At 50.1% G+C, this 27251-nt stretch overlaps 1 protein-coding gene across 3 annotated transcripts in view; it reads right to left on the reverse strand.

Annotated features, from left to right (window-relative positions):
- Positions 1 to 970: 970 nt before the first annotated feature.
- hivep1 (HIVEP zinc finger 1) overlaps positions 971 to 27251 on the reverse strand; it is a 35147-nt gene continuing 8866 nt past the window's right edge. For 2 of the 3 annotated variants that reach the window (XM_047018525.1, XM_047018526.1), the window contains exons 3-9: positions 12899 to 12952; positions 5671 to 11537; positions 5435 to 5571; positions 5152 to 5327; positions 4280 to 4378; positions 3028 to 3545; positions 971 to 2745 (exon numbers count right to left, since the gene is read on the reverse strand). In XM_047018525.1, the coding sequence (XP_046874481.1) occupies positions 1555 to 2745; positions 3028 to 3545; positions 4280 to 4378; positions 5152 to 5327; positions 5435 to 5571; positions 5671 to 11537; positions 12899 to 12952 (8042 nt within the window). In that variant the 3' untranslated portion in view covers positions 971 to 1554. The remainder of the gene's footprint in view (positions 2746 to 3027; positions 3546 to 4279; positions 4379 to 5151; positions 5328 to 5434; positions 5572 to 5670; positions 11538 to 12898; positions 12953 to 27251) is intronic. The other variant, XM_047018527.1, reaches the window with a different exon arrangement.

Consider the following 27251-nt stretch of genomic DNA (forward strand, 5'->3'; position numbering starts at 1 on the left):
AACATGTGATTACATGTTTGAAAAAACTGACTTTTTGATGATCTGCTTTGAGTTTTGTACTAACAGTTGTGAGGTTTTACCACATACTTGTGAAAATAGTACCAAAGCGAATAAAAAAACTGTAATATGATGTTTAGTCCAGTTACCAGCGTGACACAAAAACAGGAAGTAATGGCTCACCTAAAAGTGTAGTCATTACTTCTACTTTTACCATAGTCTTTTTTTAAATGAGTGTCTGTACTTTTACTTGATTGAAGGATGTGTGTAGTTTTGCCATCTCTGCACTGTTGTTACAGTGATGTTACAGTGAGGTTACAGTGATGTTACACTGTCATTACATTGTTATTTTGTTGTCAATTAAGTATTTGTACTTTGTTACTTCCCTTCTCTGTCGTGGGCGGCAGAGGTTTCAAACACGTTGCACCCGTCACTGAAGCTACAGTTTCCTACAATAAGAAGACTACTCTCTTTCCTCCACAGAGTAGTGCTATTATTCCTGTATGAAACACCACTGTCATAACAGACTTGGGGCTCCTTGAAGACGGTGCAGCCCCTTTGATGCAGCGACATTGCGACTCAGCCTCTACCAAGTTGTTTTCATTTTGCACCTCTTGAAGGTTTACGGCAGGTCGTCTGCCCACTAGGGGTCGCTGTTGTCTCATCTCCGTGGTTACCTGACTGACAGGAAGAAGACAGACGGATGAGTCATCGCTGCCCGGCGGAAGGAGGGGGGCTTTTCTGTAAACCTCGAGATGAATCCATAGCCATGCCTGGTGGATTCTTCCCCTCCAGGTCATATTTCCATGAGTTTGGTTGATACAATGTAATTTAATAATATACATACTGTGTTGGTGGTTCTGGACTACCATGGTTTTTTTTATAAATATCAGAGTGATGTGTAAACAGACCTAGAGAGTTGTGTGAATGTGAGCCAGGTGAGAATGTTCGAGAAAAAAGACAATTGTACCACTTGTACGTTTGTAAACAAAGTTTTACTGATACAGTTGATAATATTGATACCGCAATGTAAAGCAAGAATATTACACATAGCTGGGGACATGAATCATCACGGGCACTAGATGGAATATAATAAATAGTTGAACACAACATCTGTACACAGAAACATTGCCCCAAATCCATAGAAATATACATTTACCAGTACAACATTTAGTTTTCCATAAATTTATGAATGACATTTTTTTCAAAATAAAACTGATATCCTCTATTTCTTGTGTCTTGACTGCCACTGAAATAAACACAAGCAGTTACTGAATCTAAAAGGTTTTATTTACAGGGTCCTAAACAAGAAACTCCAAAAAGGCACAATTGTCTATACAACATGTACAAAAAAATAAATTGTCTGTTGCTGACAAAAAGTTAAAATAAAATGATTGGTCATAATCATCATCATAATAATTAGTCATTTATGATTGCACATACACTATGAATGTCAGAAACTGTGCTTTGACAGGTTGATTTAATCCCCTGAAGTGTTTAATCTTACAAAGTGACATTCCAAAAGGAGAAAAAAGAGCTTGTTCAGATTGGGGGGTTTCAGGTGGCAATGACCAGTCTGTCCTCGTCATCGCTGGAGGCCTCGCTGTCCTCAGTCACCGGCTGCCTCTGAGCCTGCCTCTGAGGCAGCAGCTCACTAGCCTGCCTCTGAGGCAGCAGCTCACTAGCCTGCTTCTGAGGCAGCACCTCACTAGCCTGCTTCTGAGGCAGCAGCTCACTAGCCTGCTTCTGAGGCAGCAGCTCACTATCCTGCCTTTGGGACAGCGCCTCACCAGCACCCCCTACTGAGGGCGTCTCAGTGCTGCCCAGCCCTGCTCTGGACGCAGCAGAGTTACCTGGTGTGAACTCAACCTCTTCCTTCTCTTCTCCCACCTGTGGTGACCTTGCCTCCCCCTCCCGTGGGCTGGGCCCTGATATCTGGGGGCCGGTGACCAGCGGAGGGCTGCTGCTGGGAAGGGAGGCTGAGGGGCAGTTCCCCCGGGGCCGGTCCGGAGCCTGCGGGCTGCCCCGCGTCTCTGAGGGTCCAGGGAGCGGGCTGAGGGCGGCCAGGGGGCTGAGGGCAGGGATGAGGGCTGGCAAGGCGATGTTGAGGATCTGCAGGCCGGGGATGTGAGCCTGGGGGGAGCTCTGGGAGGAGGGGCTGGTGGCCAGGACCTGCAGCCCCAGGGCAGCGTTGAGGGCGAGGCCTTGCTGGGAGAGCAGCTGGCTGGAGGCCAGGCCCGTGTTGGTCAAGCCCATGACGTTGAGCGGCTGCAAAGTCTGGGCCTGCAAGCCCGTGACCTGGCCCAGGGGGAAGCAGGGTAGGACACTACTCAGGGGCTCCTGCACCACCAGGGGCTGGCTGGTGGAACCTTCAGGCTGGGGAGAGGAGCTGGGGCCCAGCAGGGGGCTGGAGTTACGGTGGAGGACACTCATGGCTGGGATGGTGAGCTGGACAGGCCCCGCCTGGATGGGGAAGAAGGTGGAGTAGGCCGCCAGCCCAGCCGGCACCAGCTGGATGCCCCCCACTGGGATCATGCTGTAGGGGGCCTGGCAGGGCTGCTGGGAGTGCAGGGGCAGGTGGCTGAAGAGGTGAGTCTGGGTCTGGCTCCCAGTGCCTAGGTTGTGGCCCAGGCCACTGGAGGGAAAGTGCAGGGTGCTCTGGGGGGCGAAGGAGGCTGTTTGGGTGCCCCGGTCAACCGGGACACCCACCTCACCTGCAGGCAGAGTGGAGGAGCCCGGGGAGCCAGCCTGTTAGAGACACAAGAACACATTACAAACAGCATTATTACAGAAAACCCCAGGTGACACAATAACGGCCAGTGATGAAAACTGATTTTAAAAACAAGCCTTGCACAACAAAACCCCAAAAGCCAGCTGGATCCATATACCTTTCACAACAGCTCTGTGGAAGTTCCTTGCATGCAGGAGTCAAAGGAAGGGTAAGGATGTAAAAGCAAGCACAGGGAGGCAGGAAGGGAGGAGCGATGGAGAGATAGGGAGAGAGAGGGAGGGGGAGCACACGCGTCTCACCTGGCAGAGCTTGGAGCCCCACCCCGGGGGGGGAGGACTAGGGGGCACCTCAAAGTCTGGGTAGTCGATGGACATCTGCCTGCACGGCGAGACAGGACTCATCATGTGGACGGACTCTGTGTCTGAGGTGTGGGAGTCGGAGGGGAGGCCGGGGGCTGCAGGAGGGGGGGAGTAGGCCAGGGGGCTGGAGCAGGCTCCAGCGATGGACATCTGCCTGCAGAGGGACACTGGGCTCATCATGGGCACAGAGTCAGGGTCAGAGGGGTGGAGGTCTGAGGCAGGGGGCTGGGGGAGGGGGGCTGGGCTGATGGACATCTGGGCCAGGAGGGCGCTAGGGGCACCCTCGTGGTTGGAGGGGAAGTGCAGGGGGCTGGCGGACACAGAGGGGTTGGTGGACAAGCCCGACTCCGCCTGGCTGTCCTCTTCCTCCTCCTCGTTGTCGTCTTCGTCGTCGGGGCCTTCCGAGTCGTCCCCGTCCGAGTCGGGGCGGTCTGCGCTGCCGCCGTGGTAACGGTCTTCTGGGGAACCGAGAGACGGGTGTGTTAATATTCCCCGTTCCATCCCTTCAACACCACTATAATATTCCATTTACATTTTTGGGGGGGATTTTATCAATTGAGAAAGCAGCTATCCTGTTTTGTGTTTTACTTACACAATAACAACATCTGCTGGTGAACAGCATTTGAAAGGGTGGAGCCTTGCAGCAGTGAGCATACACTACCAGGGCCCATAGCCTCATCACAGGCAGATAGAGAAAAACAACTACGCTTTCAGCGCCAGGACCATAGAAAGCTTTCAGGCAGCAAGCAGCCTCTCATTTTTTTTTTTTCTAAAATTAGACGCAGCAATTTCCTCTCTGTAAACGCTGTGCAGGCTGCCCACGTGCTCCCAGTTAACAGGGAAGAAGCTGCTTTTAGAATTTCTAATTAGACCGTAGCACAGCTACTGATCAATGGCATAGCTGCAGAACCAAGGGCAGGGACATTCCACATCTCCTAGCCGTGAAGTCATTATCAGGGACAACTAAAGAAGGGGTGATTTAGTCTTCAGAATCCATAGGAGGTCTGTGCTGAACGAGTTATTCAACAACACATTGGCATATACAACATCTGCCAAATTCCTTTGATCCAGCAGACATGTGCTGCTGTTTCCTCAGGGGCATTTTATATCTGGGTTTGGTCTTCGTAACTCACAGGGTAGTCATGTCTTCATACGTGTACATGTGTGACAGGGTGTGGAGGCTGGAAGCTACCTGAGTCTTCAGCGTCCTGGTCGTCCAGAGACACAGACACCCCCATCTCCAAGCACTTCTTACTGTGGGCCTTGGACTTCATGTGCTTGGTCAGGTTTCCTGTAAGAGAGGAGGTGATGAGGCAGGAGGGAGGACACAGAACACAGTCCCTGTCTCTGGGCAAGCTGGAACGGGTGAGTAACTGACAAAGAAGCTTCTGCAGGAACGTGGGATGAACTGACACTGAGAGCTGCTCTGCAGATTCGCGTGGGTAGGCAGGTTCTAGAACGGTGAATCATCCAGACTTTTTTTTTTTTTTTTGAGAGAATAAAAAATCTTTAAAAGTATGGGCTTTCAACAGGAAAAAAAGATCAGAGATCAGTAACATTCTGAAGCGCACTGTGGCTTGTTATTCAAGTTAATGAGGTTGTTTTATACCGAGAGGATGAAACGTTTAAGGAACCCTATGTGCCCACACATCCTTTCAAATATATTATCTGTCGTATGATTGGCTCTTGGCCTTTCAGTATGTTCTCCTAAAAACCTCAGACTGCTCTCTGTCCAACCAATCAAACCACTCACTGCTCTCTGTCCAACCAAATAAACCTCAGACTGCTCTCTGTCCAACCAATCAAACCACAGACTGCTCTCTATCCAACTAATCAAACCTCATTAGAATCCTAAAATAAATAACTGATCAACAAAAGTTTAAATTGAAAGGGAGCTATGATTGTTAACTGATCCATATTTATGTAGTAGTAAATATCTGCAACAGCTACAAATATATACTTACTTATGCCCTGGTAACTAAATCATGTCAATAACTGAATGACTAAGTAATGCATTAATGGTTCTGACTTCCTTCAAAAGCAGCCATTTCGCTGAACTCTGACCTTTGGTCTTGAAGGAGAAGTTGCAGTGTGTGCAGTGGTAGGGCCGGACATCAGAGTGGGTTCGGATGTGTTTGCGCAGCATGCTCGGTTTTTTACAGCGGATTCCACACTCCTCACAGATGTATTTACCCCGACCTCGTCCACGCACATACACGTAATCCTCATTAGATTTGAACCTAGGGTAGGTAACAAAACAGCAATTTAACAAGATTACATAAATCGGGTTTATGATCTTTGGGAGTAATTCCACAAACGGTGAAAAGGTAAAATTTCGGAATCGCACCCTCCGTCAAATATTTTCACACGTCTTGGCTCCGTTTTCAATGCAGATTGATCCTTGTCCGACTCGCAACTTGGCTGAGTTTCAGTCTGTCCTTTGTTTTTTTTCTCAGAAGTTACTGATTTCTGAGAGAGAAGGACCTACACAGGGGGTAAAAAGACAAGTTAAGTCGTAATGTCAAACAACATCCATCTGGGGAAGCACATTTATGGAGGACGAAAATGTGTGGATGTAGATACCTTCGACATGATGTCTTTAAGAGAGCTTGAATAGGACAGGATGTCTGACTTGACGCTGGTGGTAATTGCTGGGGTGTAGTGAATTGTTTTGGACTTCTGCTTTGAGTCAAAGAGAGACATCAACACTTTGGTGGGCAAGCCCAGCGGGTTGGGGTTGTTGGGGTTGACAGCCCAGGAGGAGTAGGCCGAGATCTTCTGGTCTGTCTGAGGAACGTGGAGAGGCTTCCTCTTCATCAGGTAACACCAGGTGAAGGTGGTGGCTGTTTTGAGGCTGGGGAAGGACAGCCTGTGGCTGTCTCTTGTGTTGACTACAGACACAGACGAGGCCAGTTTCACCTGACCATGGAAGGTCAGCGGTCTTATGGGCGACTTTGACGCCGTCCACCTCTGCTCCTCACTCTTGTCCTGGGGTTTTAGACAAGCCTTGGTGGACATGGGCGATCCCTGGATACTTGGAGAGGTGTTTGACTGCTCCTGAGGAACTACGGTGAGTGGTTCGTTCCCTGGCCCAGTGCTGTCTGGTGACATCGGCTTGCTGTCATCTGCCGTCTCTTGAGACTCTGCCTCGTCGTCTGTCTTCTCGTGCTGCAGAGGCGGGGCCTCAGTCTCTATTGGACTGTCTGCTGGTTCAGTAGTGCACACCTGTCTGACAAGCATCAGCTTTCGCTGTCTTGTAACCTCAGCCATCTTGGAGTTTAGATAGTTTACCGACCTGCCGTCGGTGAGACAAGCGGCACCATGTTCATCCTTGACTCTCTTCTGGTGCTTCTCCATGGCGATGTCCAGGCTGTTGGCAGGTGAGAGCATTCTCTTGCTGGATGCAGTGGGCTCTTGGTGAGGGAGGAGGGTCACAGACGGCAGCTTCTGGGCGCAGTGAAGAGATCCATGCGAGGGCTGTCTTTGTTTTTCCGTAGTTTGGTTCTGGATGTTGAAAACGATACTGTGTTTTACTTGAGGACAAGCTGAAGGTTGAGGCCTGTCTTTACTAATGACCGGGACACTATGTATGTCACCATCTAGACTGTGTAAAGTTGAGAGGCTGCCCTTACCGACAACAGGGGGGGTGCAGCTGTTCTGTTCTTGAGTTATCAGGATTTGTGGCAGTGGGACAGGCCCTGTCTGGCTCTGGTCACTATGCGGACCCACTGGAAGGACAATGGACCCGGCAACCTGATGGCTCTGCTGAGCAATATAAACATTGTGGAGTACATCTGAAGACTTTGAAATACTCAAGATCTGATTGGCACCTGGTATGGTTAAGACTGGCAAAGCTATCTGAGTCGCTGGTGTGCTGGAGAAACAGTACGTTTGGCAAGTTCTCAGAGCAGGACACTGTAGTTGGTATTTCGGCACAAAGCTTTTCTTCTCCTGGGGGTCAGAATGCTTGTTCTGAGGATCTACTTGGCCCACTAAGATGCTGGCTGGAGGTTGCTGTGAAAGTTGGACTGACTGAACCTTAGATATCTGATGCCATGGATGAGGAAGGCCATGGATTTGAGGCTGTAGGGTTTGGCTTCCCAAGTTAATGCTTTGCACCATTTGTCCATTCTTTTGCAATAGTGCATCTCCAGAATGCAAAGTAAAAGGTTGAGCAATGGTGTACTTCTTGGCAATCTGATGAACCCATTGGTGAGATAGAGGAGTCCCACATGAAATAGTGAGCCTCTCCAGGGGAATGGTCTGCTTCCTGGTGTGTTGCTGGCTCTCCGGGCCCAGCTTCAGAGACATCTGGCGCCCTAAAGGGCCTCTTCTCCTCTCGATAAGAGGGATCGGTGAAACCTGGGAGGTCTGGACAGAGTTCAGTTGTTCCATTGGTGACAGCGACCTACTAGGAGAGACGCTGCCATAATCAAAGGATTTACTGCGGTAGTCGCATGATACCTCCACTGAGGGCTGAGTGCAGCTGATCTGCTCCGATGCTGCGCGCCTCATCACGCCAGGAACCCCGAGGGTGTTAAAAGCTGCGGGTAACCCTTGAGGCTCCGCGGTTTTGCTGACACTCTCAACTCTGGAGGGGCTCTCTGACCTTGTGGGTTCGTCTCTGTCAAAAGAGGCTGAAATACTGGAGCACCTGGACAGGCTACTGTCCCTGCTTAGGCTCCGAGACAGAGACGACTCAAAGCTGGATTCTCCTGACGAGTGGTCCATCTGCGCTAAACGAATCCTTTTCTTTTTCGGTGGAAGCTTCTCGGCAGGAAGCTTGGACAGACTTTCACTCCTCTGAGGCCAGTTGAACGTGTCTCCTGGTTTCTCTACTGCTTCCGTAATCTGGGCTTCATGGTCCCGATCAGGCTCCTCGGTGACAAGGATCTCAGGAACCTGAATGTTGTTCTGGCGAACCAGGCGAGACTGCTGTGCGGGAGAAGAGATCTCTTTGGTTGCTGCCACTCTGCCATCAACAACTTCTGTTCCTTGTTTTCCATGGTCGGCACACTTAGGAATGGACATCTTCTCATGGTAGCTCTCCAATGAAACTTCTGTGCTGGTCTTTACTAGGTTTTTGGAGTCCTTTTCAACAAAATCAACAGGTGAAGCTCTGTCGATAGATTCCGATGTTTCAAATGAACTGGGTCTGCTGAGGGAGTTGGTGTGTCTGATGACGGACGTCCCACTGCCTTGCCTCTGCAGCTCCCCACCCTCTTTACCAGGTCTCATCTGGGCCTCTCTTATAGGCGACAGCCGGGATTCTGAGGCGTCTGTGCCTCGGGCTACGAGCTGAATGTGAGGTACCTGTGTTGGGATGCTCTGTGGCTGCAGTTCAACCATGACAGCATGCTGAGAGAACCGACTTGCTATGGCTGTTGGTGGCTGGCAGGAGTCAAAACTAGCAGGACACGGAGGAGTGGTGTCAGTTGGGGACTGGTCGTCATCATCACCAACACTCTTCATTTTCCTCCTTTTTCGAATGGAAGTCTGGTTTTCTAGGATTCCCGGAATACCAGTTGTTCTGGGGGCCATGGTCTGCTGCATATTGGTCTGAAACACGTCATTCTCAGGGTGACTAGCAGTTACGGGCTTGTTTTTTGGGCCGTGGAGTTCGGAGCAGTAGAATTTCTTGTGGTTTTCAAAGTTTTCCAGTTTCCTGTACCTGTTTCGGCAGGTTTCACACTCGTACATGGTGCCTTTCCCCTGCTGGGGCTTTCGGCTGCGATCCAGAGCATGCTCAAAAGATCTGCTTCTTTGTATGACCTCTATGGACATGCCAGATCCATGGTACCCTTCATCCATGGAGCGCACCGAGGGAAGGCTGTGCCCGTCGCTTGTGGAGGAATCCTCCACTGCTATTTGCCTTACAAGAGTACGAGGATGTATAGCTGGGTTTGGAGTGGAGGGGGCAGAAGAAAATACATCGTCATTCAAAGAACCAATTTTGTCATCAAATGACTGACAGATCCGTAGTGGGTGTGGTTGAGGGGCAACGTTGGGAGGCAGGGCTGAGTGCCCCGGTGTTGTGGGCATGGAGTTGCTTCTTGTTATTGGTAAACAGTCCATTGGTGGATACTGAGGAGGAACGGAGAGCAGGAATACTGGTTTGGACTTGTCTGTGGGCGTGTACGGGGACTTGTCTGTGGGCATGTACGGGGACTTGTCTGTGGGCGTGTACGGGGACTTGTCTGTGGGCGTGTACGGGGACTTGGGGATGTCTGAGCTGGAACTTGATCTTCGTCCCATTGGTTTCAGGTCAAACTGAAAAGAGTCTTTAAATATGTAGGACTTGGGGGAGTCGATACTGCCTCTCCTGGAAAGAGACGTTCTTCTGGGTTTGACGCTGTCCAACTGTTTGTTGTCAACCACTGCCTCATTGTCAGATATCAACTTTGATATCCGCTCCTCCAGAGACAGAGCTTTCGTCTCTAGAGGGGGACGCATTTGTCCTAGTCCCACGCATGTCTTGTCCTCTGCGGTCACATGCATCACCGTGGAAACCACAACAGGGAGACTGGGAACTGCGTTTTTGGACACGTCCATGTCTGTTGGCGGGGTTATCTTCACGAAGGGGCTTGGGGGGCTTAAGGCCTGGTCAGCACTTTCAGAGCGCGAGAAGTAGCCCGAGTCTGTACTGCCCAGACTGCGAGGACTGAGAAGGCATTTGCCCTGCTGCTGCTGGGAGAAGTCCGTGGCTTGCTGCCTCTGGAGCTGAGCATGTCCACCTCCGAGAGGAGACTTGCACTGCGGGTCATCCTCCTCCACCAGGTCGTCCTGCAGAAGGTTGGAGCAGTCCACCTCCCTCAGGGAGGACAGGACAGTGGAATTGGACCTCAGGTTGGCAGTCTGGAAGTCTCGTTGCCTCTGGACAGCGGCCTGTTCCGGAGCTGACTCTGACACCCTGGGACTGTCTGCTCGCAGTGGGGACACGTTGACGGGGTACACAACCACTTTGGGAAGGGCGGCCGTCCCTTTGGGCTCATAGCCTCTCTGACTGGACGCCAGTTTAAGAGCCTCAAAAACGTTGGCGGGCTCTCCTTCCCAATGGCTGCCTTGCGTTGTCCCCGCACTCTGGAGGCTACTCTCGGACAGAGCGGTGACGCTGCTTTGGGAGGAGTCAGGGTCCAAGTCTGCGGTGCTGCTTTCCTCGTCGCTGTCTCCACTCTCCTCTACGTCTGAATGAGCTCCCAGCACTTTGTCAGACTCCTGCGAGAGGGATCCGCTTCCAGAGTCTGAGCGAGCCACGAGGCCCAGCTTTATAGCGTGGGCGTGGGACTTCTTATGCTTGTACAAGTTGCTTTTGGTCTTGAAGGAGAAGCCGCATGTCACACAGGGGTAGGGTCTCTCTCCTGTGTGAGAGCGGATGTGCTTGAGAAGCACGCTGGGTTTGGCGCATGCCCGACTGCAGTACTCGCACACATACTTCCCCTGCTTCTTGGGCTTGTGGTCTTTCGTGGAAATGTTACACATCTGGTCCGGCCCAAAGTTGACAACGGTTGCCATCTGGACCGTGTTGTAGCCTGGCGTGACGGGGACCTGAATGGTGCTGGGGACGCTGGCGGACAGGGACTGGCACGTGTGCACGACGGGCGGTTGGCTCTGAGGTAAAGTGCTGGAGCCGGACTGGACCGGAGCGTGGCTAAGCGTGGAGGAAGAAGGCCCGGCACTGAAGCTCATGTGCAAGCTGGGCTTGTCACGACCGGTCACAGAGGTTACGAAGTGCTGAGGGCTCTGCAAGTGAGCCGGCTGGGTAGAAGGCTGCATGCTCCTCGGTAAAGTGGATGTGATGCCGATGTAGTTCCCCTGTTTATCCACGTAGTATGTCTGCATGTGGGGCGATTGAGTTTGGAGTCCAAAATTCACAGCGGGCATGGCACTTTCGTCTCCACTGGACCGAGCGGGAAGAGGGTGCCGTGGTTTCTCAGCGGATGTGGCTTGGAAAGAGTTTTGCTGCTGGGTTAGTGTGCTGAAGTCAGGCTCCATCGCCTTGAGCAGCACCTCCAGGGGGGCGCTGGTGTGGAAGGAGGAGTCCCGCTCACAGCTCACCTCCCGGCCCCTGGCCCGCCCCTGGGACGCCCCGGTATCAGACGAGAGTCCGTCTGGAGGAGCGCCAGCAGGCTCTGGAGGCTGTGGCTCTGCAGGGGGAGGAGCCCAGGACTCTAGTCTCTCATGTTTGACCCCCTCTGAGGATGCAGCGACAGGCTGAGCATCATCAGCATTATGTTTCTGGGTTGGTGAGCTAGTGGGGTCAGGGCTGGGGCTGCTGGAGTAGGAGCAGGAGGGGGTTGTGGAGGACGGCCTCTGGGCCTCTGAGGTCTTGGCCTGCGGGGGCTTCTTGACGGGAGACTTGGGGATTTTCTTCAGCTGATTCTCTCCCACAACCTTTTTCCTCTTCAGCCCCTTGATGCTGTCGGCACTTCTTCCACTGCTCCCGTTGAACCCTGGGAAGATGCAACCACAACAGCTGAGAAGGTGAAATTATTAAATTATAACAACCAGATCTCAATGTAAGATTTACCATCCAGATCGCTTAAAATCATAGTTTGTTGTCATTTTAAAAGTCAAAGTTAAAGTATTACATCACTTAACATCGCCACATTATCATGATAGTTGAAAGAGGTTAAGTCATCTACAGCTTTATCATTAAAGGTAAATGTCTGTACTCTACCTGTGTTCAAAGGTTTTGCTGCTGGTTGAACATAATTAGCATCGGTGGACACCCCTTTCTCATACAGCTAAACGTTCACCATCATCCCTGCCTGCTGTCTCCCTCAGCATGCTTCTGCAGCCGTCTTGTTCCTGGGCTCTGGGAGATCTCCTGCACTGCTGCGTCTGAAGCCAAGCAGGCCCACGCATCCCTCCAGCTCTCATCCCCCCCCCTCGCCTTTCCTCCTACCTCTCCCTCTCTCTCTATCTCTCTCTCTCCCTATCTCTCTCTCTCTCCCTATCTCTCTCTCTCTCTCTCTCTACAGCACGCTCCTTCACCCGCTCCATCTTAGTCATGTGACTTGTGACTTTGTTAATGATACACAATTTATTTTAAGCTGTTGTTTACCAACAGAAATACTAAATATCAGAAAGATATGATGTCATTGTTGTTCTTCATAGGTCCTTTGTGTTCTTCCAAAGCCAATATGGTGAAATCATGATCTGTCCCTGTGCCACAGTCCCTTTCGGGGGCATTTTCGTCTTATTTGCTGTTGAACAGCAGCTCAACAGCTAAGCACCACTGTTTTAAACAGAGCAGCGTGGACTCAAATGACTTCATTGGGCTTATTTTAGGACCGAATGTTTTTCCAAAAACAGTTACATAAATTAAGCTCTGTTGTGTTTTTTTGAAGGCATTTCCCTGTGATTTAGACAAGCTGATGATTGCAGTGGAGTCCTTTTAACATCACGCTTGGATGATAGGAGCCAACGGGGTCCTAGTCTAAAGGTATGTGCTGGCATTGTAGCATGACAGCACTGTTGATAGAATGAACTACTTTAACAAGCGGCTTGCCAGAAGATTTCTGAACTGGTAGCCCTGGTGACAGTTCCCAGCTATCTTCATTCTAAATGGAGACCCAGAACCCTAACCCTAACCCATAACTCTAACCCTAACCCAGATCTGTCCAGAAATACCCTCCTGTAAGTGCTCTACCCCTGTCACTCACCCGGGAATGGGACAGGGTTTAGGTTCAGAGCCACAGCCCACAGCCCACTGTCCACTGTCCACGTTGTTCATACATTCCTATTAGAGCCTAGTACTGTAAATACAGGAGCCATCCACGTTACGAGTAATACGTTTTAAATGTGGTACCTTTCTGTGATGCCTTGGGATCTTTGAGTTCTTTCTGTGCTTCTTCTATCTTATCTGAAACAAATGAGGAAGGGGATTACTTTCAGAATGAAAAGTAGTGCAAGCGAAGCATTCTGAAAAACACCTTCAACAGCAGACAGTAACACATCACATGTGAATATGTAAAAGTTGAATATGGTCATTTAAAACTGTGTTTATTTATTCTAATCAATATTATAACCTTTAACACTGAGTGTTGACCAACGGATTGATTCAGTTGTTTATTTGCTTGTGTGGAATCTTGGTGGTGTGACTCTATACAGCTGCCTATCATACGTGAGCTGTAGGTGAGCTGGGTCACTTGCACTGTAGGTGAGCTGGGTCACTTGCACTGTAGGTGAGCTGGGTCACTTGCACTGTAGGTGAGCTGGGTCACTTGCACTGTAGGTGAGCTGGGTCACTTGCACTGTAGGTGAGCTGGGTCACTTGCACTGTGGGTGAGCTGGGTCACTTGCACGGCGGGTGAGGTTGGTAACTTGCACCACACATTCATGTGGGCGGAGTTACCTGGGAGCCCTGACTGTATGTTGCCATAATCAGTTTTAATTATATAAACAGGCTTAACGCTTCCAGCATGAAGAGGAGGATGGATGGAGAGAAGGGGAGGGAAGTAGACATGGAGGGAGGATAGATGGAGGAGGAAGGGAGGGTGGGTGGATTAAGTGAGGATGGAAGATATAATGCCAATTACTGCCCCCTGAAGGACACAGATTTTTTCTGTCTAGTTAAGAAGATTCTGGGCTTTCTAATGGTGTCACGAACGTGAACAACATCAGGAATATTTATGTAATTCCAATTAATTAAACAATAGATGGATAACTATAACAGATCAATAACTATAACATAACGTCTTGTCCTTTTTTCTCCGTGGGGGTTTGGAGTCTATAAAGGACTAGAGGTTACTGACGGTCGTGACTGACGAGAACTATTAGTCAGTCTTCTAAGATCTGACTTGAGTGTAACAGAGGATATTCTACGATCCACAACAAGCCTCCTCTGCCAAGAAGGCTCGGTGGAGGGAAACCCGACCAGGCCAGGGCTGTGGAGGGGATGATGTCACAGCCAGGCCAGGGCTGTGGAGGGGATGATGTCACAGCCAGGCCAGGGCTGTGGAGGGGATGATGTCACAGCCAGGCCAGGGCTGTGGAGGGGATGATGTCACAGCCAGGCCAGGGCTGTGGAGGGGATGATGTCACAGCCAGGCCAGGGCTGTGGAGGGGATGATGTCACAGCCAGGCCAGGGCTGTGGAGGGGATGATGTCACAGCCAGGCCAGGGCTGTGGAGGGGATGATGTCACAGCCAGGCCAGGGCTGTGGAGGGGATGATGTCACAGCCAGGCCAGGGCTGTGGAGGGGATGATGTCACAGTGTTTGCTCCAGTCATCCATCCCCCCTGTCCCAGGAACTCACCACAGGTTATATAACGCGTCCACACCCCAACCCAGCTGCAGAGCACAACAGAGAACCTCCATCAACACAAACACACCCAGCTGTGCAGTGCTGTTGCGCTGTGTGTGTCGCTGTGTCTGTTGCGGTGTCTGTCATTGTGTCTCTCGCTGTGTGTCTGTTGCTGTGTGTGTATTTCACAGTGTGTGTGTCTGTCACGGTGTGTGTGTGTGTCACGGTGTGTGTGTCTGTTGCTGTGTGTGTCTGTTGCTGTGTGTGTCTGTCACGGTGTCTGTGTCTGTCGCTGTGTGTGTGTCTGTTGCTGTGTGTGTGTCTGTTGCTGTGTGTGTGTCTGTTGCTGTGTGTGTGTCTGTTGCTGTGTGTGTGTCTGTTGCTGTGTGTGTCTGTTGCTGTGTGTGTCTGTTGCTGTGTGTGTCTGTTGCTGTGTGTGTCTGTTGCTGTGTGTGTCTGTTGCTGTGTGTGTCTGTTGCTGTGTGTGTATAAATGTCAGTGTAAACGAGCTCACACTGCCAGGGAGCTGAGCTTGGTGAGTCTCCAGAAAGATCAGAGAGAGACCATCAGTCTTGGGGCAGGATCAGAGAGAGACCATCAGTTTTGGGGCAGGATCAGAGAGAGACCATCAGTCTTAGGGCAGGCCTTTCAGCTCTGAGTCTTCTACTTCCGTCTTGTGTCTGATAACACTGTCAGCCTGGTCCTGATCCTCAGACCCTACAGCCATGAAAACCTTCCTAGTGGGAAGGTAGGGTCTGGGGCCAGGAAGGACTCAGATCAGATTACTCCTCTTACATAAGCCACAAACAGGACCTCTACTTGCCAGCACACAGTGAGCACAGCTAGACCCAGTCCCTGAACCACCCTCTGTACCTGAACCACCCCCTGTATGGAGGGTTTTGAACCATGAAGAACAAAGAACAGGGTGAACCGAGCAGAAAGTGGTGGAGGGAGGGCGAGAGACTGAGAGAAGGAGGAAGAGAGAGAGAGAGAAGAAGGGAGAGAGAGAGGAAAAGAGAGAGAGAAGAAGAGAGAGAGGAAGGGAGAGAGAGAAGAAGAGAGGAAGGGAGAGAGAAGAAGGGAGAGAGAGAGGAAAAGAGAGAGAGGAAAAGAGAGAGAAGAAGAGAGAGAGAGAAAGCAGGGCAGCACTTGCCTTGTTTAAAATCTGAAATATTCCATCAGAATTCAGGGGTTATTAAGACAGCAGGGACTGATGATGAGGTTGTTCATATTTGAGTGATTATGGTTGCGTGCTGCTGTGTTTATCACAAGGGTTATGACAGGAAGCATGTTTCTAGACAGGCTTTAATGATGTGCAGGTGGTCAGAGAGACCGCTACATCATGCCAGGGTGCAACACATTCGTCATGTGATCTCACATGCATGTAACTGTCCGATCCCTGGGAGACAATACAAAAAGAATCAATGCATGTTGCCAGTGAGGAAAAGCAGAACACAATTGAAACGTGATTCAATTGTGGATGGAATTAAAGAGGGGAGTGTAAGTGATATTTAAAAGTACAGGACTGAACTATGTCAGAACTATTGACGATAACATACCATGTGCCAAGCATCCAGTTTATGACAAACTCTCCAGCATGGCTTATTTAAGACAGAACAGCCTCTAAAATACTCAGAGACGCAGTAACTATTAACATTAAAATACTTTATGTTTGCACCAGAGGGTGCTCTGGAGAGTGTTGGGTAGCATGGTGTGTGTTTTAGAAAGACGTGTGTTGGGTAAAACATGTTGTGTATAGTTGCATTTGTGTGAGTGTATATGTGTGTGTTCTCCTGCAGGATGCTGTGGGCGGTGGCAGACTGGAGGCCACTGATTGTTGGGACTGCGTGGGCCCCTAGTGAAAATCTGATGTACTGTAACAAGTCAGATGTGTGTGTGTGTGTGGGTGTGTGTGTGTGTGTGTGCATGCGTGCGTCTGGGGGTCGGGGGCGGAGGGTGGCAAATGGCAGGGAAGAGCTGCCAAATGTGAACCTCCAGTTCCTCCAGAGGCATATTGACTCTCCTCCATACACACACACACACACACACACAGAGACTGCCAATGACAGCATAGAAACACCACAGAAACACCACACCACGTACAAACAAACCATAATCCTTCTACATGATAATGACCACTGCTGCAAGCCTACAGTTACTGCATATAGACACATCATCCTCTGGATAACAGTTAATAAAGACAATAATAATCATTTTTAAGAAACGGGGATAAAATATCAGGAAGAAGAATGAACCACTGGTTCAGACTGCACTACAGTACACAGCCTACATGCTAACCAGACTGCACTACAGTACACAGCCTACATGTTAACCAGACTGCACTACAGTACACAGCCTACATGCTAACCAGACTGCACTACAGTACACAGCCTACATGCTAACCAGACTGCACTACAGTACACAGCCTACATGCTAACCAGACTGCACTACAGTACACAGCCTACATGCTAACCAGACTGCACTACAGTACACAGCCTACATGCTAACCAGACTGCACTACAGTACACAGCCTACATGCTAACCAGACTGCACTACAGTACACAGCCTACATGCTAACCAGACTGCACTACAGTACACAGCCTACATGCTAACCAGACTGCACTACAGTACACAGCCTACATGCTAACAGGGACGTGCACAGGTACTGGCTATTGTTGCCCGGGCAACAGCCCGTTGGCCCTGATTGGCTGATCTGCCCCTCGAGAAAGTAAATATTAAAAAAAAATTGTGGTTGCATCAATACGATATGTCCATCATTAGTAAAGTTAAATACAATTAAATTGTGGTATCATCCAGTTCTGTGTTGATTTATTTTGACACCATAACGTCAGCGTTGCCCTCTGCCCCCAGTCACATGACATTGTCACATGACAGTTTGTATTCTGACCCCGGTGCACTGCGAGTGAAGGACAGACTTTTTGAAATAATGGAGATAATGACAAACGCCCTGTGAATAGTAAACAAATATATATCCACTTGTGTCTCGAATCACATGTTAGCCGGACAGGATACACAGAACTGCTTCAAAAGTATCTTACAATCCAAAAAGACTGGATTTCCAGATCTCATTTTCTATTTGAAACTGAAAGTACCGTTGCTTTAAATCCTCTACTTCAACCTGAACAGAGTACTGAGTTACAGACCCACTTCCTGCACGCACGCGCACACACACGCACACACGCACGCGCACACACACACACAACTGCCACCCAGGCCTGCAGGCGTCTAGTACACATGACTAGGGCTCGACACAAGCATGACCTCCCCTAACCCTACATGCTACACCCCTTTTTTGTCACTAAGTTTGTCTTAATCCCACAGTCCGTCCTAATGTCACCATAGAACAGCAGCAGCTTTCTGTTCTCATCCATCAACAGTCACCAGCTCTGCTGGCCAATCAGCTGAGGGCAGGGAGTTAATGCGGTTTCCTCAGAACAACTGTGACGAGGAGGGGAATTCCTGTAAGAGCAGGGAGGGGAGGAGGGAGGGGAGGAGGGAGGGGAGGAGGGAGGGAGGGGAGGAGGGAGGGGAGGAGGGAGGGGAGGAGGGAGGGGAGGATGAGTGATAGCAGGGAAGGGAGGGCTAGAGGGCCTGCCCAAACAAGCAGTATCAACATACTGCTAGAGAACCCTCCAGGTCTCCTTCTCCCTCCCTCCCTCCCTCCCTCCCTCCCTCCCTCCCTCCCTCCCTCCCTCCCTCCCTCCCTCCCTCCCTCCCTCCCTCCCTCCCTCCCTCCCTCTGCTTCTCTCTCCTTCTCTTCCTCCTTCCCTGTCCCTCTCTCCTTCTCCCTCCCCCCTGTCTGGAGGGTTCTTCTGAAGTGCCAGAGGGTTGTAGGTGGTTCATAAGTCCTGCTGACTGTTGTCTCTATCAGCAGGCTGGGAGGAGATACAGGTGTGCAGTAAGCTGGTTTTCCACACTAACGCATTTATGAACAACAGAAGCACAGAAGTGTGGAAGAGACATCACATGCAGACAAGCTGAACGAGGTGAGAGAGAGCAGGAGAACAGGTTTCAGTCCTCAGGAGAACCCCTTAGAGACGGAGCCCTGAGCTACAGCATACCGGGGTCAGGGGTGGTGACAACGTAACCCTCCCCCCCCCGGTCCCTCACATAGACAGGTACAGGAGAACAATCCCTCCTGTTCTGGTCTGGAGGTTAACTGGAGGGCTTCAGGGAGGCCAACTACCAAACAGGATTAGACAATCAGAGAATAACCCAAAAATGACCAACATGAGGAACAGTAAATGTGGCATGACCAAATACTTTCTGCACTGTCACTCTGAGTATCAAACTAAATACAGAACTTGTTGTTTAAGGTCACTGCCATTAAAGCAACATTTGTGCTTGTGTAAAAAGAAAACGTTTCTGAACAGGACATCTGGACTATAGATGTAATGTGTCAGCATGTAGCCTGCGCTTGTTAATGACTGAGGAGACTCAACCCAACACAATGAAGCTAAATGAAACAGCTGAAATCCCTCTTTCTGCTTCCCAAAGTTAGCATGTAGCAGCATGCAGAGAGAAGCTAGTATTACTCTCAGATCATATTCACATCGTCATCTTGCATTTCAAAAATACATTTACAAATCATCAAAAACGACAAAAAAGCAGATAAAAATAATAATAAAATGACAATAAGAATGTATTCCAGGAGCCAGCCCCAGCTCTGGTATGTTTCTGACTTGGTTTCCGCCAAGAACTTTCTACAATCCACAACTCACACCACCATCCGCTCCAGAGCAGAACCATATCAATATACACCACCTCCAGACGCTCTCTCACGCGTCTGAAACCAGAAGCTCTCCAGCAGGGAGTCCAGCCCACGGGAGCCAACATGGCCGCCTAGCAGCCTGGAGGAACGCTCCACATGAACAACACCTCCCATGGTCTACACCCTCCAGTGCTCTCACCTGGGTTCGACGGTGATGTCACGCAGGTATGTAAAAAAACACCCTTTCAGCCAAGGGCTGTTTTCACATCCGGTCGGCTGATGTTGTCATGGCGCCTCAGAATGCAGTCAGTCTGGGACAGGTGTTGTCAACATGCACAGACACACCTAGCACTAGGGGTGGTGGAAAAAAATTGATTCACATATGAATCGTGATTCAGTCTTCTTGCGATTCATGTTTTGTTTTTCAATAAAAATTAAAAAAAAGATTCGTAATTGAAAAAAAAACGTGAATAGTTTTTTTATCGAATCGTGACCCCAAGAATCGATTTGAATCGTGAGGTACCAAAAGAGTCCCATGTAGCACCTCTGAACTCTCCCCCAGCCTGGGGTATTACATCCACAGCTGGGTAACAGGGTAGAGGGAATCATCTACAGCTACAACCAGGGGATGAACAGCATGTATGTGTTAGTAAGTGCGTATAATGTGTGTGCGTGTGTGTATGATGTGTGTGTGTTTGTGTGGTGCTACATCTGTGCCCCGTGCTGAGAGCTCCCCTAGGGAGACTGCTGGCCGGCTCAGAAGCCTCCCTCTGGGCCTGCCTCAAGCTGCCTCCCTCTGGGCGTGCTTCAAGCTGCCTCTCTCCCTGCCTAAGCCTGCCTCAGTCCCTAAGCGTCTTTCGCCAGCCATTAGCCCAGTCTGTCTGTTCCTCGGGTAAACAAACAGAAACCCATAAGGACCCTGGAGGATCAGGACCCTGGAGGTTCAGGACCCGGCTGTGTCCAGGCAGTCCAGGCTGTGTCCAGGCTGTGTCCAGGCTGTGTCCAGGCTGTGTCCAGTCAGCCCAGGCTGTGTCCAGGCTGTGTCCAGGCTGTGTCCAGACAACCCAGGCTGTGTCCAGGCTGTGTCCAGGCTGTGTCCAGACAGCCCAGGCTGTGTCCAGGCTGTGTCCAGGCTGTGTCCAGACAGCCCAGGCTGTGTCCAGGCTGTGTCCCGACAACCCAGGCTGTGTCCAGGCTGTGTCCAGGCAGCCCAGGCCGTGTTCAGGCAGCCCAGGCTGTGTTCAGGCTGTGTTCAGGCAGACCAGGCTGTGTTCAGGCTGTGTTCAGGCAGCCCAGGCTGTGTTCAGGCTGTGTCCAGGCTGTGTTCAGGCAGCCCAGGCTGTGTCCAGTCAGCCCAGGCTGTGTTCAGGCAGCCCAGGCTGTGTTCAGGCTGTGTTCAGGCAGCCCAGGCTGTGTTCAGGCTGTGTCCAGGCTGTGTTCAGGCAGCCCAGGCTGGACTGATGTGTCCCTGGAAGCCAGGAGAGCCAGAGGACCACAGTCTAGCAGGATGCAGAGGACGAACCATGCTGCTGCTGCTGCTGTCTCTGAGGATGTTATGACTTGGTGCTTTCTGCTGCCATGTCTGACGACAGGAGGGGGCGTTACGCAAGAGGAGAGGAACACCACTGAGACCGCTGTCGACATCTCTCTCTCTCTGTTCATCCCTCTCTCTCTCTCTGTTCATCCCTCTCTCTCTCTCTCTCTCTCTCTCTGTTCATCCCTCTCTCTCTCTCTCTCTGTTCATCCCTCTCTCTCTCTCTCTCTCTCTCTCTCTGTTCATCCCTCTCTCTCTCTCTCTGTTCAAGTCCTCTGGATGTTATGCAACACCCTGGGTTACCCAGCCTGAGGTCATGTCTCTCCCTACGTCACTCAGAGCTCTAAGCCAAGATGAAGGAGCCACCAGAAGTTCACCAGCAGCCTTTAGCCTGGTGAACACCTTCACTGTCCTACAGAACCATGCCACTCACTAGCCTACTGATGCACATCACCATGGTGATAGACTCCACCCAGACACACTGCTGTCTGCTAAAATTATTCACCTAACGTTTACAAAATGAGTTCAATCTTTATAAGACCAGATTTTAAAAGCCAGGCCCCGTATTCCACCTGGACGTGATCTGGTAAGAGGTCAACTCTGCCCTACCTCAAGGTGGCAGGAAAGAAAGAGTGGGAAAAAAAGAAATATAGCAGAGGGACAGGTAGAGAAAGAGAGAGAGTAAGAGAGAGAGAGTAAGAGAGAGTAAGAGAGAGAGAGTAAGAGAGAGTAAGAGAGAGTAAGAGAGAGAGAGTAAGAGAGAGTAAGAGAGAGAGAGTAAGAGAGAGAGAGTAAGAGAGAGTAAGAGAGAGGGAGAGAAAGAGAGAGAGAGCAAAGAAAGAAAGAAATGAAAAGAAAACCAGCGCCCACGTTGGTCCCCCAGTAGGACAGGCTGTGTAATCCCTCACACACACACAGTACCAAGATAGACGCTCAGAACAGAAGAAAACAGAACAGAACGGTACCTGTAAACTCTGCTGCTGCTTCAGTGTCGACATTCGTCCAACTGGCTGCTTTCAGACTGGCTGCTTTCAGACTGGCTGCTTTCAGACTGGCTGCTTTCAGACTGGCTGCTTTCTCACACTCAGTCTTCCCCCAGATTCAGAAAGCTCGCAGGGAAACACCTGACATTACACACACACACACACACTCCTGACCAATAACCGCTGGTATTCCTGCCTCCCTCCCTCATTGCTCCTCCCCCCTCCCTCATTGCTCCTCCCCCCTCCCCCCTCAGGGAGACTCTGAACACCACTGCGGAGCGGAACTCTTCAGAGTCTGGCTACCGTCTGTCTGAGAGCTCACTTCAACCCAGAACACACGCATGTACGCGCATGCACGAGCTCCCTCCTCCCCTCCCCTTCAGTTCAAGGCGGCCCTGACTAATCTGCTCCTCCCTCACCAGGACAGCTCTGCCCAGGAGGAGCACCTAAACAAACCCAAGCCCTGGTGCCTGATTCCTCTGTACTTACAGGGACACACAGACACATCCCCAGCCCACAGCATTGTCAACATGAGATTAGCCGCTAACCCACTGGCCTCCCACGCCCCCAGGTCTATAAATACTCCAGCGTCCGTCCTGTATATTAACCCTGTGCTCAGGCGTTGCAGGTCTGCAGTTTACACAATAAACCTAATGAATGTACTAACAGACACAGCTCATAAACACAGTCAGTGGCACACACACACACGAAGGTGAGGGAATGGTGAACATGTGTACCCTGGCTGTTTATCTCCCTCTCCCCCTCTCCCCCTCTCCCCCTCTCCCCCTCTCCTTACCGGCAGACATGACACACTGCTGAGCCAGTATTCGTCATGTTGCACACTAAGTTCTCACATGTTCACTGGAACCAAGTTCACCTGTATAATCTTCACATCACACCTGAGGCAGTACTCACTCACATCACACCTGAGGCAGTACTCACTCACATCTCACCTGAGGCAGTACTCACTCACATCACACCTGAGGCAGTGCTGACTCACATCACACCTGAGGCAGTACTCACTCACATCACACCTGAGGCAGTACTCACTCACATCACACCTGAGGCAGTACTGACTCACATCACACCTGAGGCAGTACTCACTCACATCACACCTGAGGCAGTACTCACTCACATCACACCTGAGGCAGTACTGACTCACATCACACCTGAGGCAGTGCTGACTCACATCACACCTGAGGCAGTGCTGACTCACATCACACCTGAGGCAGTGCTGACTCACATCACACCTGAGGCAGTTCTGACTCACTTCTAACGTGAGGCAGTTCCCACACAAACTATATGAACGTTTTCCAAATATGCACACGTCTTCATTACAGAAGAATGTGTACAACGGCGTAGTATTGGGTCTGGTGGTTATAAGGTGTAGTATGGGTCTGGTGGTTATAAGGTGTAGTATTGGGTCTGGTGGTTATAAGGTGTAGTATTGGGTCTGGTGGTTATAAGGTGTAGTATTGGGTCTGGTGGTTATAAGGTGTAGTATTGGGTCTGGTGGTTATAAGGTGTAGTATTGGGTCTGGTGGTTATAAGGTGTAGTATGGGTCTGGTGGTTATAAGGTGTAGTATTGGGTCTGGTGGTTATAAGGTGTAGTATTGGGTCTGGTGGTTATAAGGTGTAGTATTGGGTCTGGTGGTTATAAGGTGTAGTATGGGTCTGGTGGTTATAAGGTGTAGTATTGGGTCTGGTGGTTATAAGGTGTAGTATTGGGTCTGGTGGTTATAAGGTGTAGTATGGGTCTGGTGGTTATAAGGTGTAGTATGGGTCTGGTGGTTATAAGGTGTAGTATGGGTCTGGTGGTTATAAGGTGTAGTATTGGGTCTGGTGGTTATAAGGTGTAGTATGGGTCTGGTGGTTATAAGGTGTAGTATGGGTCTGGTGGTTATAAGGTGTAGTATGGGTCTGGTGGTTATAAGGTGTAGTATTGGGTCTGGTGGTTATAAGGTGTAGTATTCGGTCTGGTGGTTATAAGGTGTAGTATTGGGTCTGGTGGTTATAAGGTGTAGTATGGGTCTGGTGGTTATAAGGTGTAGTATTGGGTCTGGTGGTTATAAGATGTAGTATTGGGTCTGGTGGTTATAAGGTGTAGTATGGGTCTGGTGGTTATAAGCATACGTCCATCAGGAAGTGTTGCGTAGGGCTGCAACTAACTATTATTTTAATAATCGATTAATCTGTCAATTCTTTTTTCGATAAATCAATGAATCGGATAAATAAGCGGGGAAAAAAAGCATTAATTTCCAACCCTTTATGCAAAAACAGAACTGACAGTGCAAATTCACAGGGCACAAAATCTTCAAAATGTGCACAAACAGGCACACAATTTTGAAAAAGTTATTAATATTAGCGTGGATTTAATGCTATTTTCAGAGATTAGCAATTTATTTTAGTTTTGTTTAAAACTTTATTGAAAATTGAAAGGTTGTGGAAGTAGGCCAGACTATATTTGAATAATCTGGTGTATATTTAAGATTTTTTGACACAATTTTGAAAAAAGTTAAGATTTGCGAGGATTAAGCTATTTTCAAAGATTTGTGATTTTCTATCATTTCATTTGTTGAAAAGGTAAAGGCTGTGGAAGTATACCAGACATTGTTAAGATACTCTGGTTTCTGTTTGAGGTTTTATATTCATAAAAATATTATTTTTCAAAATGGTATGGGGGTAGTTTTCTCCCGGTCCCTAACGCGACGCTGCAAAGTAGCATTTTCCGAATGTGAGACGCATGTCGAATATGAAAATAACTTCACTTCGGTCAATTAACACACTGGTTTGATGTATTTAGTTTGAAATGCTCCCACACCTTGGATGGCTTGGGTCGTACTGATTTCTCTGCCTCCGCCATGTGTTTCAGAACAACGTTACTCAACAACGTTACTCAACAACGTTACTCAAACAATGGTCTTTCCTCTACCTCTGCTCCGCGCTCAACTAAACTTTTTTTTAATACTCAAACATCTCCGCGACTTATTGAGAGGCGTAATAATCGAGCAACACAACGAATTGATTATGAAATTCGTTGCCAACGCTTTTCATATTCGATTTTAATCGATTCGTTGTTGCAGCCCTAGTGTTGCATATCTCTCGTCTATCCCTATGGCAACAGCAGCTGAAGGACGGGGTGACATGTTATGAGCTGTCCCCACTTCTTCCTCCTCCTCCTCCCTCTTCCTCCTCCTCCCTCTTCCTCCTCCTCTCTTCATTCTCCTCCCTCTTCCTCCTCCTCTCTTCATTCTCCTGTATACTTCTGAGAATGTCCCTCACTGACACCTTTGACCTCACAGTAGGTTCTGATGACTCACAGCTTTCAATCTTTCAGAATCGTCCGGATGGAATCAATCAGGTGGACAACCAAGGACAACCCTCTGACACACACACACACACACACACAGGCTGAACAGAGAGGAGGGGCTGAACAGCCTCTGGGAGGCTGGGAGAGGATAGGCTGGGGGTAAAGAGGCTGGGGGAGGAGAGGCTGGGAGAGGAGAGGCTGGGAGAGGAGAGGCTGGGAGAGGGGAGGCTGGGAGAGAGGAGGCTGGGAGAGGAGAGGCTGGGAGAGAGGAGGCTGGGAGAGGGGAGGCTGGGAGAGGGGAGGCTGGGAGAGAGGAGGCTGGGAGAGGGGAGGCTGGGAGAGAGGAGACTGGGAGAGGGGAGGCTGGGAGAGGGGAGAGAGGAGGCTGGGAGAGTCCTCTGTCCTCTCCCCCCCTGTCTTCAGTCTGTCCTCCCCCCTCCTGTCTCTCTGTGTGTGAGAGGATCTAGTGGAGTCCAGGCTGTGACAGAGGTCAGGACTGGAGCCAACAGCTCTCTTATGTTTCTATTTCTCCCTCTCTCCACTCTTTTGCAATGCTCTGCTATTATAACCTTACATTTATTATTTTTCTTTTAAATGTCCTCTTTATACTAGGGCTCTATTTATCATTCCGCTCCCCTCCTGTCCCCCTCCTCTCCCTTTCCCCCCCATCTCCCCCCGCCCCCCCCCCCCCCCCGCCCCGCCCCCCCCTCTGGTTTCCGTGGTGCCCATAGAAGCTTCCAGCACCTGCAGACCAAGACTCTAGCAGCACCGTTTCCCTGGCAACCACTACATTGGGTTTTGCCTGGGAAAACCATTAAGCATTGCCAGCACTGCTCTGACACACACACATACAAACACACACACACACACCCAACTACCCACACACAAACACACACACACACACCCAACTACACACACACAAACACACACACACCCAACTACACACACACAAACACACACACACACACCCAACTACACACACACAAACACACACACACTTGAAGGGGTTCCGGATGGGGTGGCAGCTTCTCCTATTCTCTGCTCATTTGAGCTGTTTTCTAACAGGATTCCAAACCGCTTCACTTCTCCCCAAATCAGGAACAGAAACCTTGAATCCTCCAAACTCGTCCACAGTGCCTGTGATGACACATGCCTGTCTAGTGTATGTGTACCTCTATGATAAGTCTCTAAGAATCTCTCTTCTGAGGTACTGAAGGCCCTCTATCTCTCCCATCAGCCCTCTATCTCTCCCATCAGCCCTCTATCTCACCCAGCGCCCCTCTGTCTCTCCCATCAGCCCTCTATCTCACCCAGCACCCCTCTATCTCTCCCATCAGCCCTCTATCTCTCCCATCAGCCCTCTATCTCACCCAGCAGCCCTCTATCTCTCCCATCAGCCCTCTATCTCACCCAGCATCCCTCTATCTCTCCCATCAGCCCTTTATCTCACCCATCAGCTCTCTATCTCACCCAGCGCCCCTCTATCTCACCCATCAGCCCTCTATCTCACCCATCAGCCCTCTATCTCTCCCATCAGCCCTCTATCTCACCCATTAGCCCTCTATCTCACCCAGCATCCCTCTATCTCTCCCATCAGCCCTCTATCTCTCCCATCAGCCCTCTATCTCACCCATCAGCCCTCTATCTCACCCAGCGCCCCTCTATCTCTCCCATCAGCCCTCTATCTCACCCAGGACCCCTCTATCTCTCCCATCAGCCCTCTATCTCTCCCATCAGCCCTCTATCTCACCCAGCATCCCTCTATCTCACCCAGCAGCCTCTATCTCTCCCATCAGCCCTCTATCTCACCCAGCATCCCTCTATCTCTCCCATCAGCCCTCTATCTCACCCATCAGCCCTCTATCTCACCCAGCGCCCCTCTATCTCTCCCATCAGCCCTCTATCTCACCCAGCACCCCTCTATCTCTCCCATCAGCCCTCTATCTCTCCCATCAGCCCTCTATCTCACCCAGCATCCCTCTATCTCACCCAGCAGCCTCTATCTCTCCCATCAGCCCTCTATCTCACCCAGCATCCCTCTATCTCTCCCATCAGCCCTTTATCTCTCCCATCAGCCCTCTATCTCACCCAGCATCCCTCTATCTCTCCCATCAGCCCTCTATCTCACCCATCAGCCCTCTATCTCACCCAGCGCCCCTCTATCGCACCCATCAGCCCTTTGGGGTATTCTGGGGTACTGTATAGTAGTATATAGTACCATATAGTAGTGTATAGTACCATATAGTACCATATAGTAGTGTATAGTACCATATAGTAGTGTATAGTACCATATAGTGGTGTATAGTAGATACCCAATGCGAGCTGGGTGAGATGCATTCATTAGCGTACCAAACAC

The sequence above is a fragment of the Hypomesus transpacificus genome, chromosome 4 (assembly GCF_021917145.1).
Source record: "Hypomesus transpacificus isolate Combined female chromosome 4, fHypTra1, whole genome shotgun sequence".
Classification (NCBI taxonomy): domain Eukaryota; kingdom Metazoa; phylum Chordata; class Actinopteri; order Osmeriformes; family Osmeridae; genus Hypomesus; species Hypomesus transpacificus.